General features: G+C 43.1%; 1 protein-coding gene across 1 annotated transcript; it reads left to right on the forward strand.

Moving 5' to 3' along the window:
- Nucleotides 1-856: 856 nt before the first annotated feature.
- On the forward strand, nt 857-5504 carry FAM177B (family with sequence similarity 177 member B). The gene is made up of 4 exons (XM_068985721.1): nt 857-1027; nt 1317-1383; nt 4890-4987; nt 5322-5504. The coding sequence occupies exons 1-4, from the start codon at nt 857-859 to the stop codon at nt 5502-5504; spliced, it is 519 nt and encodes a 172-aa protein (XP_068841822.1).
- The last annotated feature ends 8291 nt before the right edge of the window (nt 5505-13795 follow it).

Here is a 13795-nt window from a genome sequence, read left to right on the forward strand (position 1 = left end):
GTAGCCCCACTAGCAAGCGCTGTATGACGGTTCTAGCTGCTTCATTTATTCCTCATCTCTTGGCATTGTTAGTCTTTAAATTTGCCTTCCAGTGACTGTGTTATGATATGACATATGGTTTCCACTTGTATTTCTCTAATGACTAATGACATTGAGCACTTCTCCTAAATTTATTTGCCATCTATAAATCTTCAGTAAAGTATCTACCGAAATTCTTTGCCCCTATTTAAATCGAGTTGTTTATATTTTATAAATTGCTGTGGTTTTTAAAAAATATGTTCTGAAAATAAGCCCTTTATCAGATATATACGTGGCAAATATTTTCAGCTGTTTTGTGTAAAGACTGTACTCTTCACCACTAACTTGTATTGTTCCTCAATATTTATTGAAATGACTGAGGAATTTCCACAGGATGATGGACACTTCCTACTAGCAGCTGTGGATTTTGCAATTAGTAAGGCATAAAGGAACCCTGCTGACATATTTGTTTGAAGACCTAAAGTTCACAGTTTCACTGCTAATTAAACCTTTTCCATTTTGGTACAGAGCTAGACAGTCCTGTATTAGATTTGAAGAATTGATGAGATCATGGTTGTGATTACTTGTGAACCCTTTGTCTTCACAATCCATCAGGAATAACTAAATAATCAGCAAGGACTTCCCTGGTGGTTAAGACTCTGCCTTTGCACTGCAGAGGGTGAGGGTTTGATCCCTGGTTGGGGAACTAAGATACCTCACACTGCACAAAATGGCCAAAAAGGGAAAAGAAAATGACTAGACATGTCTCTGCTGTATAACACTCTCCTGGACAACTTGTTCTAAAGTATCCTGATTTTCACTTACTAGTTGTTTCCTTATGGAAAAAGACAATTTCCAGCAGTTAGAACTAGAGAAGAGTGGACCTTCCAAAAGGACAACTCCCAGAAGAATTATCCATTTTGCTGATGGAGACATCATGGAAGAATATAGCACAGAGGAGGAGGAAGAGGAAGAAAAAGAACAGGGAACAAATTCAACACTTGATCCTGTAAGTTTAGATTATCATTATTAGTGAACACGGGGGCTGAGTGAATGAGAGATAAAACCAACAAGTTTTGTCAAAAATAGTTTTAAGCTAACTCCTTGCTTTCTTTGGGTTGCTTTCTGGAGCTGTGTACAATCAGCTTATAATTTTGATCATCTTAGTTTTCTCAGCTATGAGAGATAAAATGGAACCTATTACAAAGCATTTTGAAGCCTCTACACTGAAGATTCTGCAGTCATCACTTCTGTTATTAATTACACTAACCTGGTTTCTCTTTCTTGTTCTTTTTTAGTCTAAACTTGCCTGGGGGCCCTACCTATGGTTTTGTGCAGGGCAAATAGCAAGAACCTCATTTTCTAGTAAGTACTGCTAAGGTGGGTTGTTGTTGTTGTTTTTCTGTCATAAATACAGGCTTATAGACCCTCAGATGAGACTTGAAGTGGTTTAATCTACTCTATAGTATTCTGAAGATCTGTTTACTTCCAGATCTACACTGGAACATTCCTGAAGGCATAGAACCTCACATCTTCAGGGAGACCTTGCCATCTTTTCCCAACTCTTGTTAGTAAACTCTGCTGCTGCTGCTGTTAAATCGCTTCAGTCGTGTCCGACTCTGTGCGACCCCATAGACGGCAGCCCCCCAGGCTTCCCCATCTGTGGGATTTTCCAGGCAAGAATACTGGAGTGGGTTGCTATTTCCTCCTTCAGTGCATGAAAGTGAAAAGTGAAAGTGAAGTCGCTCAGTCATGTCTTAGTGACCCCATGGACTGCAGCTCACCAGGCTCCTCCGTCCATGCGATTTTCCAGGCAAGAGTACTGGAGTAGGGTCCCATTGCCTTCCCCTATCTTCCTTTAAATCTTTTAGAGTTTTCTCCCTTGATCCTAGTTGTCTCTTTTAAAGGCCAGACAAAACCGATCTAGATTCCTCTTTCATAAGACAGAGTTTCAAACATTTGAAGACAATAGTCAGTACTCACTGAGTGGACTCTTCACATGAGTAAACTCCCAAGTTCTTTCTTGATTTTAACTATTGTTATCTGACACAGTTCCCAGTTCCCTTGTCATAATCATTCTATTATAAGTAAGACTTTTATTGACCTCTCTCAAGGAGATAATGAATGGCCTAAGTGGCTATTTATAAGAGAAAATGAAAGTGAAGTTGCTCAGTTGTGTCCGACTCTGCAACCCCATGGACTGTACCCTGCCAAGCTCCTCCGTCCATGGGATTCTCCAGGCAAGAATAATGGAGTGGGTTGCCATTTCCTTCTCCAGGGGATCTTCCCAACCCAGGGATTAAACCCAGGTCTCCTGCACTGCAGACAGATTCTTTACCCTCTGATCCACCAGGGCTCCTGTATTTATTTATTTATAAGAGATGAATAGTAAATCTTGTTTTGTTTAACTTTCACCAGTTAAAATAAAAACACAATTGGCAACATCTAATTACTTCCTCTAACTCGTATATACTTATGCATATGATGGGCTTCCCTGGTGGCTCAGTGGGTAAAGAATCTGCCTGCAATGTGAGGCAGGTTCGATCCCTGGGTCAGGAAGATCCCCTGGAGGAAGAAACGGCAACCCACTCCAGTGTTCTCACCTGAAATATCCCATGGACAGAGGAGCTTGGCAGGGTACAGTCCACAGGGTTGCAAAGAGTTGGACACAACTGAGCAGCTAACCAAACATGTGTATATGATGGAGGGAAAACAACTTTAAAAATCTGAGAAAATAGAAAGCATAGCTCTTAGGAATTGATTTCCATTCATTCATTAAATAAACATTTACTAAATACTAATATGCTCAGCACTGTGCAGGACCCTGGGACTCAAAGACAAATGACAAATGACAAATGACAGTCTTTGCTTTCAAGGACCTTAATATTCAATGATTAATACTGGCCAGTAAACATGCTTATAATGATACTTTGTTGTTACAATTTCCAGGGTAGGAGGTATATAGGGACTATAGACTGGAGTACTCAGGAATGGTGACCTCTGGAGGAGACACCTTAAGAGAGTTCTGAAAGTACGTCTGGCCAATGCCAGCTTGGGCACCATGAAAGTGACCATGGGGAGTCTTTTAAATTACATTAAGGGTGATTTAGTCAGATGGGATGAGCCCTAAGTACTTTTAGATCAAGGTAGAGGGTTAGTGATTTGGAAATTTCTTTAGATATCCAGGTGAATACTGACCTTGTGTGAGCCTGCTAAGCTGCTTTAGTCAGCGTCTGACTCTTTGCAACCCTGTGGACCATAGCCCACCAGGCTCCTTTGTTCATGGGATTCTCCAGGCAAGAATACTGGAGTGGGCTGTTGAACCCAGGGACCGAACCTGCTTCTCTTACATCCCCTGCATTGGCAGGAGGGTTCTTCACCACCAGTGCCACCTGGAAAACCCCCATTACTGACCTTACCTTGACCAAAACACACTGGCAGAAGAAATGCTAGTTCCAGAGACTCCTATGCTTTAGTCGGGGCAAGACTGTTTGAAAAGGTAAAATGTTTTTGAGGGATGGAAACTTAAAAGATCAGATCAGGTTAAAAAAATTGCAGCTTAGCACAGCAATGTGAAAGTGTGAAGGAGAATGGGGACTACAGTGATTTCCACGTTGGGCTTTGATTTCAGATGATGGGGATAGGACACACGGGAAATCTATCCACCTCTGGGTTCCAAATAGAACTGTAATCTTAAAGAGCTTCTGCCTGGGGATTCCAGACTATAGTGGAGGCATTAATAGGCTAACAGTCAGTATCCTGATCTCTACACAGAGACTTTGGTGAGAACTGGAACCCAGATGACTCTGGTAACTAATTTCTTCAATTTAAAATTCTAGTAGGTCATAAACAGGAAAACGTCCTGAGATGCTAATATTTTAGAAACTTCTCTTTTGCACATGTACTGGGCACTGTGGCAAACAAAGAGATTAAAACGCTAGAGTATTTTTGAAAGGATAAAGCACGTTTAAAAAAAAGAGAGCGTCATTTTGATGTCTGTATGAGCAGTATCTTTAGAAGTGGAACAAATCATGGGAATCACAAGGTCCTCTAATGGGAGGAGGAGCATCAGAAGTCCTACATGTTTTGATATGGCTCATTTCTAAAGTCTTTATTGAATTTGTTACATTATTGCTTCTGTTCTGTTTTGGGGTTTTGGCCACAACACCTGTGGGATCTTAGCTCCCCTATCAGGAATCAAACCTGCACCCCCTGAATCGGAAAGAGAAGTCTTAGTCACTGGACCGCCAAGGAAGTCCTCTAGTCCTGTACTTTTAAGGGAGAACATCTCTAGGAAAGACCTCCTGGAAACCACTCATTATTCATGCTAACCCTTTATTCCTGACTCTAACAATCCCTGAGGCTGCAAGCCACCTTGTTACTGAAGTGAAGGCAGATAAAGAAAGCTTTACTTAAATTGCTGCTTAGGGAGGAGGGTGTTTTTTTTGTTTGTTTGTTTTTTTTGATGCATGGAAGAATTTCTGACACGGGTCTTGGTAATACTGGATTTAATTTTTGGTGTAATTTGCAATGTACTCACAGCTGATGATCAGATGACTCACATATAAGTGGGCACCATCTATTCTGATTGCTCAGGACCTGTACTTGTTATTAAGTATTTTGAAGATCTCTTGATATATTCACCTGAAAAAGATAGTTTAGATGCCATCCTATGTGAAGATACAAGATTTAACAAGTTCCCTTTGAGTCCTAAAATTTGTGAGAGTCTGCAGCAATCAAAATATCTTGTCAGCCTTGAAGGTAAGTGTGATAATAGACAATCTGTGGGCAAGTTGAAACTCTTGGCATGTCCACAGACTCTAAGCTTTCATTCTTAATTCAGCTTACCAAAGTGCTTCTTCTTTCTTTAGCCTGTGAATTCCTTGGTGAAAGATTTGCAGTCTTCTTTGGTCTTCATCAGCCCAAGTACCAGTATATGTTAAATGAGTACTGTAGAACACAAAGCAAGGTATGTGACATCCTGGTGGGGACAGCAGGAGCCTGGAGATGGGAATATTGGGCCCACAGAGAGGAGCATTTCCCACTTGGTATTTCACGTACTGCAGTTTCACTGAGCTCCCATGATCAGACTGACTTATCTTTCTAAAGTGCCTCACCCCATGAAGTTTATTCATATTTGCCTTTGGTGTGAAGTTAGAACATCACAAGATAGGTTGTAGAAGGTGGTGTGAAACCTGAGGTTGCTTAGAGGAGAAGCTTGTTAAAAGGGTGTCTCTATAAGATACAGAGGTCAGAGGTATTGGGTTTACAAGTAAACATTTCCTTATTTCTCTTTATATTAGCAAAGTGACAAGGGAAGTGAAGAGAATGGATCAGAGGCCCAACCAGCCAATGTTCCTAATGAGAAATGTCACCTGGAGGCCAGGGGCCGTGAGTACGGAACAAGACTACGAGATGTGGCGGAGGGCATTTCTCAGTGGAGCGCCTCATCCAGGGAGGGCCCGATGGCAGATTCCAGCTCCTGATGGGCAGCGGGGCTATGGTTTCCCTGGATTTCTGTTCCCTGGTCATTGATTACCATGGCAACAGCACCACAGGTGGTGCTTCTGAGCCAGATCTGATCTTAATCTCTTTGTGAGTTATTCTCCACTAGCCAGGAATTGCAAGCCATCATGAGAACAATTGTGGTTTCTTTCTCAATATACATTTTTATTTATAAGCCCTGAAACCCAATGCCATCCCAGTGGTGCAAGTCCTGTCCCTCAGTTGTGGGCTGTTAGTATTGATATTTGAGTAGTAGTGTAAGTGCCTTATGGAAGAGGGCATGGCAACCACTCCAGTATCCTTGCCTGGAAAATCCCATGGACAGAGGAGACTGGTGGGCTACAGTCCATAGCGTTGCAAAGAGTTGGACCTGACTGAACTGACTAAGGACAGCATAGCACAACACATAAATGCCTTAGGGAACTTGGGCATGGGAGTTTTAGGCTAAAACTCTTTGTCAGGTGGCTAGGGTGTAGAAAAGAACCCTCTGTTCCTAAAAAGAAACTTTGGGCATCATAAAGTCTAAATAAAACTTTCTTTTGGGATTTGACATAAGAGATATCCTTCCCTACAGCTGTGCTGGTTTACTTGAGGCTTGCTTTCCCCAATAAGCAAACAATGCTAATAACTGTTACAACATAGCAATCTTTGAGAGCTGGGTGCATTTTTCCCCAAACACACTGAAAATAAATGACAATCTAAGTTCTACAGAAAGTATTTGGAAAAAGTGAATGACTCTCTCGTTAACTGGTCAACAAATTTTCCAAAACTGTAAAGATCAGACATGGAAATCCTAACTGCATAACACTGATTGTGCTGGCCAAAAGTAGCTATGGTATACAAAACTACAAGTTTTGCGGTAATAAGACCTGAGTTCAAGTTTCAATTCTGCTTCTTACTAGTTGTATAATTTTAGATGTCTTAATTTCTGAGCCTCTGCTTCTTTCTTTGTAAAATAGGGGTTTTATTTGTTTCTCAAGGGTTATTGTTAAACAAACTGAAATAATAAATATGAAAACTCTTTTAAAAACTGTGAATATTAGTTTCGAGTGCTTAATTAATGACTCTTATAGGCTTCCCAGGTGGTTTAGTGGTAAGGAATCTGCTTACCAATGCAAGAGACGCAGGAAATGTGGGTTCAATCCCTGGGCTGGAAAGATCCCCTGGAGGAGGAAATGGTAACCTATTCCAGTATTCTTGCCTGAAAAGTCCCATGGAAAGAGGAGCCTGGCAGACTACAGTCCATGAAGTTGCAAAGAGTCAGACATGACTAATGCGACTGAGCCCATAGACTGTTATATTGAAGGTCCCCAAAGAACAATGCCTTCTGGAATTCATGTCCTCATATAGCCTCACCTACATTGACTATGGCCTTGGCTATGTTACTTGCTTGGGCAAAGAGAGAGCTGCAAATATGACGCAACTGGATGCTTGATAAGCACTTGCACCTGGACGCTTGTCCTCTTAGAAAGCTTCATGTTGTAAAGAAGGTTGGGCTAGATTTCTGAATGATATGAGGCCACAGCAACCCCCTACTCCCATCACTCTGAGTGGGTGACAGGCCATATTTGAACTTGCTGCCTGATTAGCCCTGGTCTTCTCCGGCAACTAGGGCTCCCTGGTAACTCAGTTGGAGGATACCCTAGCCAGCCTGCCTGCTCCCCACCCCCAAGGCTGTCAGGTAAGCCTGAGCTCTGTTCCCCACGGGGTAGGTTAGGGTTTGCTATTAGGCATATGACTTGTCTCCCAAGAGTCCATGTCCCAGCCTCTCCATACCATTTTCCTGTTCCCATTTCCTGGAATGTCTATGGATAGTATACACTGTTTCAGGAGGCTTTGGGAAACTGGGGCCCTTCACGCCTCTGATGCCACTGCCTGGCCTAATCACCTGGATATATATCTCTTTGAAGGGGGCCCACTTGAAATGCATCTGAGATGGGCTGCAAAGGTAACAACAATAATTTCCTAATTTGGTCTTGCTGCCATTGGGGCCCCAGGTCTCTCTAGGAACTTGGGCTCTCTATTATCTTTCATTCTTGGAAGCCCTGCTCCCATCAGTCAAGGTTTCAGAGTTCCTGGAATGGACGGCTTCAGGTTAATGGGGACCTCTATTCAGGAGCCAGCTGACTTCAAGTCACAATGCTCCCAAAGTGCCAGAATTCTGCCTTACTCCTCCAGGCTAGACTGACTATGCTGAGCTGTCTCAGCTATTCCTCCTGCTTTACTGTGTTGTGTTGGGGCCTATCCAGGCAATCATCTCCTGCAAGTTTAGTCCGGCTGTCTCATTTGCCACCATTGTTGTTGTTCAGTCACCTTGCTGCTGCTGCTGCTAAGTCACTTCAGTCGTGTCCGACTCTGTGCGACCCCAGAGACAGCAGCCCACCAGGCTCCCCCGTCCCTGGGATTCTCCAGGCAAGAACACTGGAATGGGTTGCCATTTCCTTCTCCAATGCATGAAAGTGAAAAGTGAAATTGAAGTCACTCAGTCATGTCTGACTCTTCGCGACCCCATGGACTGCAGCCTACCAGGATCCTCCGTCCATGGGATTTTCCAGGCAAGAGTACTGGAGTGGGGTGCCATTGCCTTCTCCGTTCAGTCACCCAGTTGTGTCCAACTCCTTGCGACCCCATGGACTGCAGCACACTAGACCTCCCTGTCCCTCACCATTTCCTGAAGTTTGCCCAAGTTCATGTCCATTGCATCAGTGATGCCATCCAGCCATCTCAGCCTCTGATGCCATCTTCTCCTTCTGCCCTCAATCTTTCCCAGCACCAGGGTCTTTTCCAATGAGTTGGCTGTTCGCATCAGATGTCTGACCAAAATTATTACCACCGTTATCCATTCCTATATTTTCCACTGGTTTATTTACCCAAATGGGTTGTCAATGGACCAGGAAAACAGACTCTGATATATTAATCATGAGCATTCTAGCCAAAAAAAAAAAAAAGAACAAGCCTCCTAGAAAGCACAACTCTGGTGATATTATAGACCTATGGCCACTTTCCCCAAAACACAATCATAATGTCAGATTGACTTAGTAGGACGAGATTCTACCATTAGTCCTACCCTATAATTGGAACACTCCCTACCAATAATCTAGACAAAGAATAGTACTTGTCACCACTCCAGACCCCACCTCTTTTCACAGAGGGTTTCCTCTTGAGTCTTTATCTCCTTGCATGACACCTAACGTTGGTCAGTATCATCTCAGTTCATTCTACCTCATTTTTATATCACTGAACCTTGGAGAAGGAGTTCCAATCTGAGTCACTTTCCTCCCAGGAGTCATCTCTGCCTTTTGGAGATTGATGGATGCTAAACAGTATGTGCCCAGCTCTATTTGGCAGCTCCCAAGATCCAAAGATATGTTGGGAAAGAGCTAACTAACTTCCCTTCCGGTGATATTTAAACCTGAGATTCTTGCCAGCCAAAAATATCCCCAACTAACCAATTAAGTAGCAAAAGTTTGTTGATTTAATCAATCAACTAAGTTTTAATGATCATTCTGATTTCTTAATGTTTTAGGTTACTGCCACCACACTTCATTGTGTGTAATATAGGCAAATTAAAGTTAGTTTTATTATCTTTCTTTTCCAATGATGGAGTCACCCTAAACCTTAACCTTGAGAGTGGAAATTCAAGAGATCTGAAGTGATGAGAGAAGCTGTCTGGTAAATGCACACAGGCGTCTACCCTTTATCTCCATACCTCCAAACATCATTTGAGCATCTTACCCTGGATGAACAGCCTGCCAAGAATTGTTTGGGTCTTTTTCATCTTTGCAGGCTTGTGGGAGATGATACCCTTCAATTATTCCTGTGGAAGTTTCTGTCTTCTGCCAAACTGTACCATCTCCAACCACAAGATATAATTATTTATTATACCTACAGCAAAATGAAGTCAACCACACCTTTACCCATTCTGTTTCCCAGGCAAGTTATGTAGGCTTGCCACGAGCTAGCAAACACAGTTGTCAGCTTTTCAGGCAAAAGAGGAAAAAGAGTGTTAAAATTTCTTCAGGGAAAATCTTCTGTATATGATTTCATTTATGTTGGGGACAAAGTGGGAGTGACATCAGTCTGAATTTAATTTGAGTGGACAGGATTTATACTGAGAAAAAGAAGATTAACGTTCCCCAACAAATCATTTAAAAGGAAATGGACACAATTTATATGACACATTTACTTTGTCATCTTCAAGACGGCCTCAGGCCGACAAGATGTATAAATCAGGGCAAAGTGGTAGAAACAAAATTCTATTTAGAATTGAGTGGATTTCTATATAAAATGTCTTCCAAGATTAATGTTTCATGGTGGTCTTTAAGTGGTCTTGGGGAAAAAGTTAGTTTCAGTGACAGAGAAAAATAACCCCCTAGAACAAGATGTCTCTCAAGAATACCTTGATGGTGGGGAAAGTACATCTTCAAATTAAAAGAAAGGTAGTTTTTGAAACTTTATTTCTATTTATTTCTTTTCAGCTGTGCTGGGTCTGCATTGCTTTGTGCAGATTTTCTCTAGTGTGTTCAAGCAGCGGCTCCTCTTCGCTGCAGTGTGCAGGCTTCTCACAGCAGTGACTTCCCTTGTTCTCATGTCTGGAGTGCTCCCATTTGGAGCACAGGCTCTAGGCGCTTGGGCTTCAGGAGTTGCAACACGTGGGCTCAGTAGTTGTGGTGCATGAGCTTAGATGCTGTGGGATCTTCCCAGACCAGGGATCAAACCTATGTCCCCTGTGTTGGCAGGTGGATTTTTAATCAATGAACCAGCATGGAAGTCCCTTGAAATTTCATATACAAACTTTATTAATGTTACTTTTAGGCAATTGATTGAAATATCAGTCTTTCTCATTGGCTGATGTGATAGTTTTACGTGTCAACTTAGAAAGTGAAAGTGAAGTCGCTCAGTCGTGTCCGACTCTTTGCGACCCCAAGGACTGTAGCCTACCAGGCTCCTCTGTCCATGGGATTCTCACCAAAGTGGATTGCCATTTCCTTCTCCAGGGGATCTTCCCGACCCAGGGATCGAACCTGGGTCTCCCGCATTCCAGGCAGACGCTTTAACCTCTGAGCCACCAACTTAGCTAGGCTCTAATGCCCAGTTAGTTAATCAAACATTAATCCAGGTGTTACTATGAAGGTATTTTGCAGATGTGGTTAACATCTGAAAATCAGTTGACTTTATGTAAAGGACATTACTCTCAATATTGTGGATAGGCCTTATCTAATCAGTTGAAAGCCTTTACGAGAGAAAAACTGAGGTTCCTCACAGAGGAAGAAATTCTACCTCGGGACTGCAACATCAAATCCAGCCCAGCTTCCCTGGTGGCTCAGTCATAACGAATCTGTCTGCCAATGCAGGAGACATGATCTCACATGCTGCAGAACAACTAAGTCCACACCACAACTGCTGAGCCTGTGCTTCAGAGCCCAAGGGTCCCAACTACTAGAGCCTGCACTCCCTGGACCCCGGCTCCACAACAAGAGTGTGTGCTAAGCAGCTTCAGTTGTGTCCGATTCTTTGAGACCCCGTGGACTGTAGCCCACCATGCTCCTCTGTCCATGGGATTCTCCAGGCAAGAATACTGGAGTGGGTTGCCATTTCCTCCTCCGGGGGATCTTCCTGACCCAGGGATCGAACCCAGGTCTACTCGGCTCCTGCATTGACAGGCAAGTTTTTACCACTAGCACCACCTGGGAAGCCCCTCCACAACAAGAGAAACCCCTGCAATGAGAAGCTGCTGCTGCTAAGTCGCTTCAGTCGTGTCCGACTCTGTGTGACCCCATAGACAGCAACCTGCCAGGCTCCCCCGTCCTTGGGATTCTCCAGGCAAGAACACTGGACTGGGTTGCCATTGCCTTCTCCAATGCATGAAAGTGAAGTCGCTCAGTCGTGTCCGACTCTTCGCGACCCCATGGACTGCAGCCTACCAGGCTCCTCTCTGCCCATGGAATTTTCCAAGCAAGAGTACTGAAGTGGGGTGCCATTGCCTTCTCCGAATGAGAAGCTGGTGCACCATAATTACGAAGTAGCCCCCACACACCACAACTAGAGGAAAGCACATGCAACAAAGACCCAGTGCAGCCCTAAATTAACAAATAAATTAAAAAAAAAAAAATCCAGCCTGAGTTTCCAGCCTGTTGGCTTGCCCTGTGGATTTTGGACTCGTCAGTCCGCATCATTGTGTAAGACAATAAATTCCTCGAAATAAATCTTTTTGATTCTCTTTCTCTGGAGAACCTCAACTGATACAGCTAGTATCCAGCATACAGTTTGGAAGTTACTGCTACCATATTTAGCAAATTATTACACTGCCAGTTGGTTGGTGTTTCCATTATGCAATGTGCGTGACAGCTCTCTTTGCTTCACATTTTTCATCCTGTCCTGATTTAAACACGCTTAACTGCTCACATCGTTATGCAAAACCCTTTCATCTTGGCTACCCATTGTTTCTAAAAGAAGTTCACCATCCTAATATTTATGAAGAAGTACCTGGGTTGGAGTTCTTTCTTCTCATGGTTAATTGTGATCACAGAAAGCTGCATGACTGAGACCTAAAAGTCCTCCACTCAGTTGGCTGGGGGACAATGAGTGGATGAAATACCCAGCAGATCCCAACAGAGGATACAAGTGAATGGGAAGGGAGAATATCTTGGCCTTTAAAAGGAAAGCTTAGTGAGTATTCAAAAGCCAGGAGGACAGGGACTTCCCCAGTGGTCCAGTGGCTAAGATGCTGTGTTTTCACTGTAGGGGTTCTTGTTCAATCCCCTAGTATACACACCAGATATACTAATGACATGCTAAAGTAGGAAATATGCTATGTTTGCCAATATCTTTTTTAGATTTTTTTTTCTTTCTTTCTAAAGGCATCAGCTTTCTTGCCTTCAGCCCAGCTGGCAACTTTGGTACTTAAGGGGCAACCTTGACTCTCAGCTATCCATTGCTGCTGCTGCTGCTGCTAAGTCACTTCAGTCGTGTCCGACTCTGTGCGACCCCATAGACGGCAGCCCACCAGGCTCCCCGATCCCTGGGATTCTTCAGGCAAGAACACTGGAATGGGTTGCCATTTCCTTCTTCAATGCATGAAAGTGAAAAGTGAAGTCGCTCAGTCATGTCCAACTCCTAGTGACCCCATGGACTGCAGCCTACCAGGATCCTCCGTCCCTGGGATTTGCCAGGCAAGAGTACTGGAGTGGGTTGCCATTGCCTTCTCCATCCATTGCTAAATCCTGACAATTTATCCTTTGTGTTATGTCTGAAACTCATTTCCAAGTCAGCAACCAAGCTTCCAGGCTTTACTGATGCACCAATTTCTTCACTGTTACTTCACCTGTGGAAACACGGAAACTCTCTCCAACTCATGATGGCATGAAAAATTTCCTTCTTTCCACTTGTTTATTCTTTACCACAATGCCAGAGTTTTTTCTTCTAAGCCATGAATCTAGTCAGGCCACCCTCTTTCTCAAAAATCTTCAAAGGTCCCACAGCTGTTATGGAGTAAAATTTGAAATTCTTCAAGAAGGTCATTCATAACCTAGCCCTAACTTAACCATCCATATTCTAGTTCTATAAGCCAAGTTCCCTTATCCTTAAAATCAGCTTATGTCATGCCTTTTCAACTCTGTTAATATAGTTTTCTCTCCTTGGGGTTCCCACCTTTTATCTCTTATTATCAAAACATTTGTCTCCCAGGGCTTTCCTGGTGGTCCAGTGGTTAAGAATCCTCCTTGCAGTGCAGGGGACGTGGGTTCAATCCCTGGTCAGGGAACTAAGATCCCACATGCGGTGGAGCAACTAAACTTGTCTGTTACAACAATGGAAGCCTGCACACTTTGGAGCCCACGCGCTACAACTACAGTCTGTGCACCACAGTGAAAGATCCTGCTTGATGCAATGAAGATTTCAAGTGCGACAACTAAGATCTGATGCAGTCAAGTAAATAAATAAATAACTGCTGAAAAAAAAACAAAAAACATTTGTCTCCCATAAAATATCTGTATGATTCAAGACATCTCTATTTCTACCTCTTCTTTGAAACTTTCCTGTGGCTTTATTTTTTAAATCTATTTTTAATTGGAGGATAATTGCTTTACAATATTTTGTTGGTTTCTGCTGTACAAGGGGAATCAGACATAAGTATACATATACCCCTCCCTCTTGAGCCTCCCTCCCAACCCATACCTGAGCTCTTATTTAGATGTGCGAGCTCCCTTCTCGGTACCTGGTTAGAAACTCCTTTATCTAGTTAGTCCCCTGCCAGTATTATTGTGATTTGTAA

The sequence above is a fragment of the Capricornis sumatraensis genome, chromosome 14 (genome assembly GCF_032405125.1).
Source record: "Capricornis sumatraensis isolate serow.1 chromosome 14, serow.2, whole genome shotgun sequence".
Classification (NCBI taxonomy): domain Eukaryota; kingdom Metazoa; phylum Chordata; class Mammalia; order Artiodactyla; family Bovidae; genus Capricornis; species Capricornis sumatraensis.

Coding starts and splice junctions, on each gene's coding strand:
- FAM177B (XM_068985721.1), top strand. CDS start 857: ATGGAAAAAGACAATTTCCAGCAGTTAGAACTAGAGAAGAGTGGACCT. Junction 1,028..1,316: donor CAAATTCAACACTTGATCCT/GTAAGTTTAGAT, acceptor GTTCTTTTTTAG/TCTAAACTTGCCTGGGGGCC. Junction 4,988..5,321: donor ACTGTAGAACACAAAGCAAG/GTATGTGACATC, acceptor TCTTTATATTAG/CAAAGTGACAAGGGAAGTGA.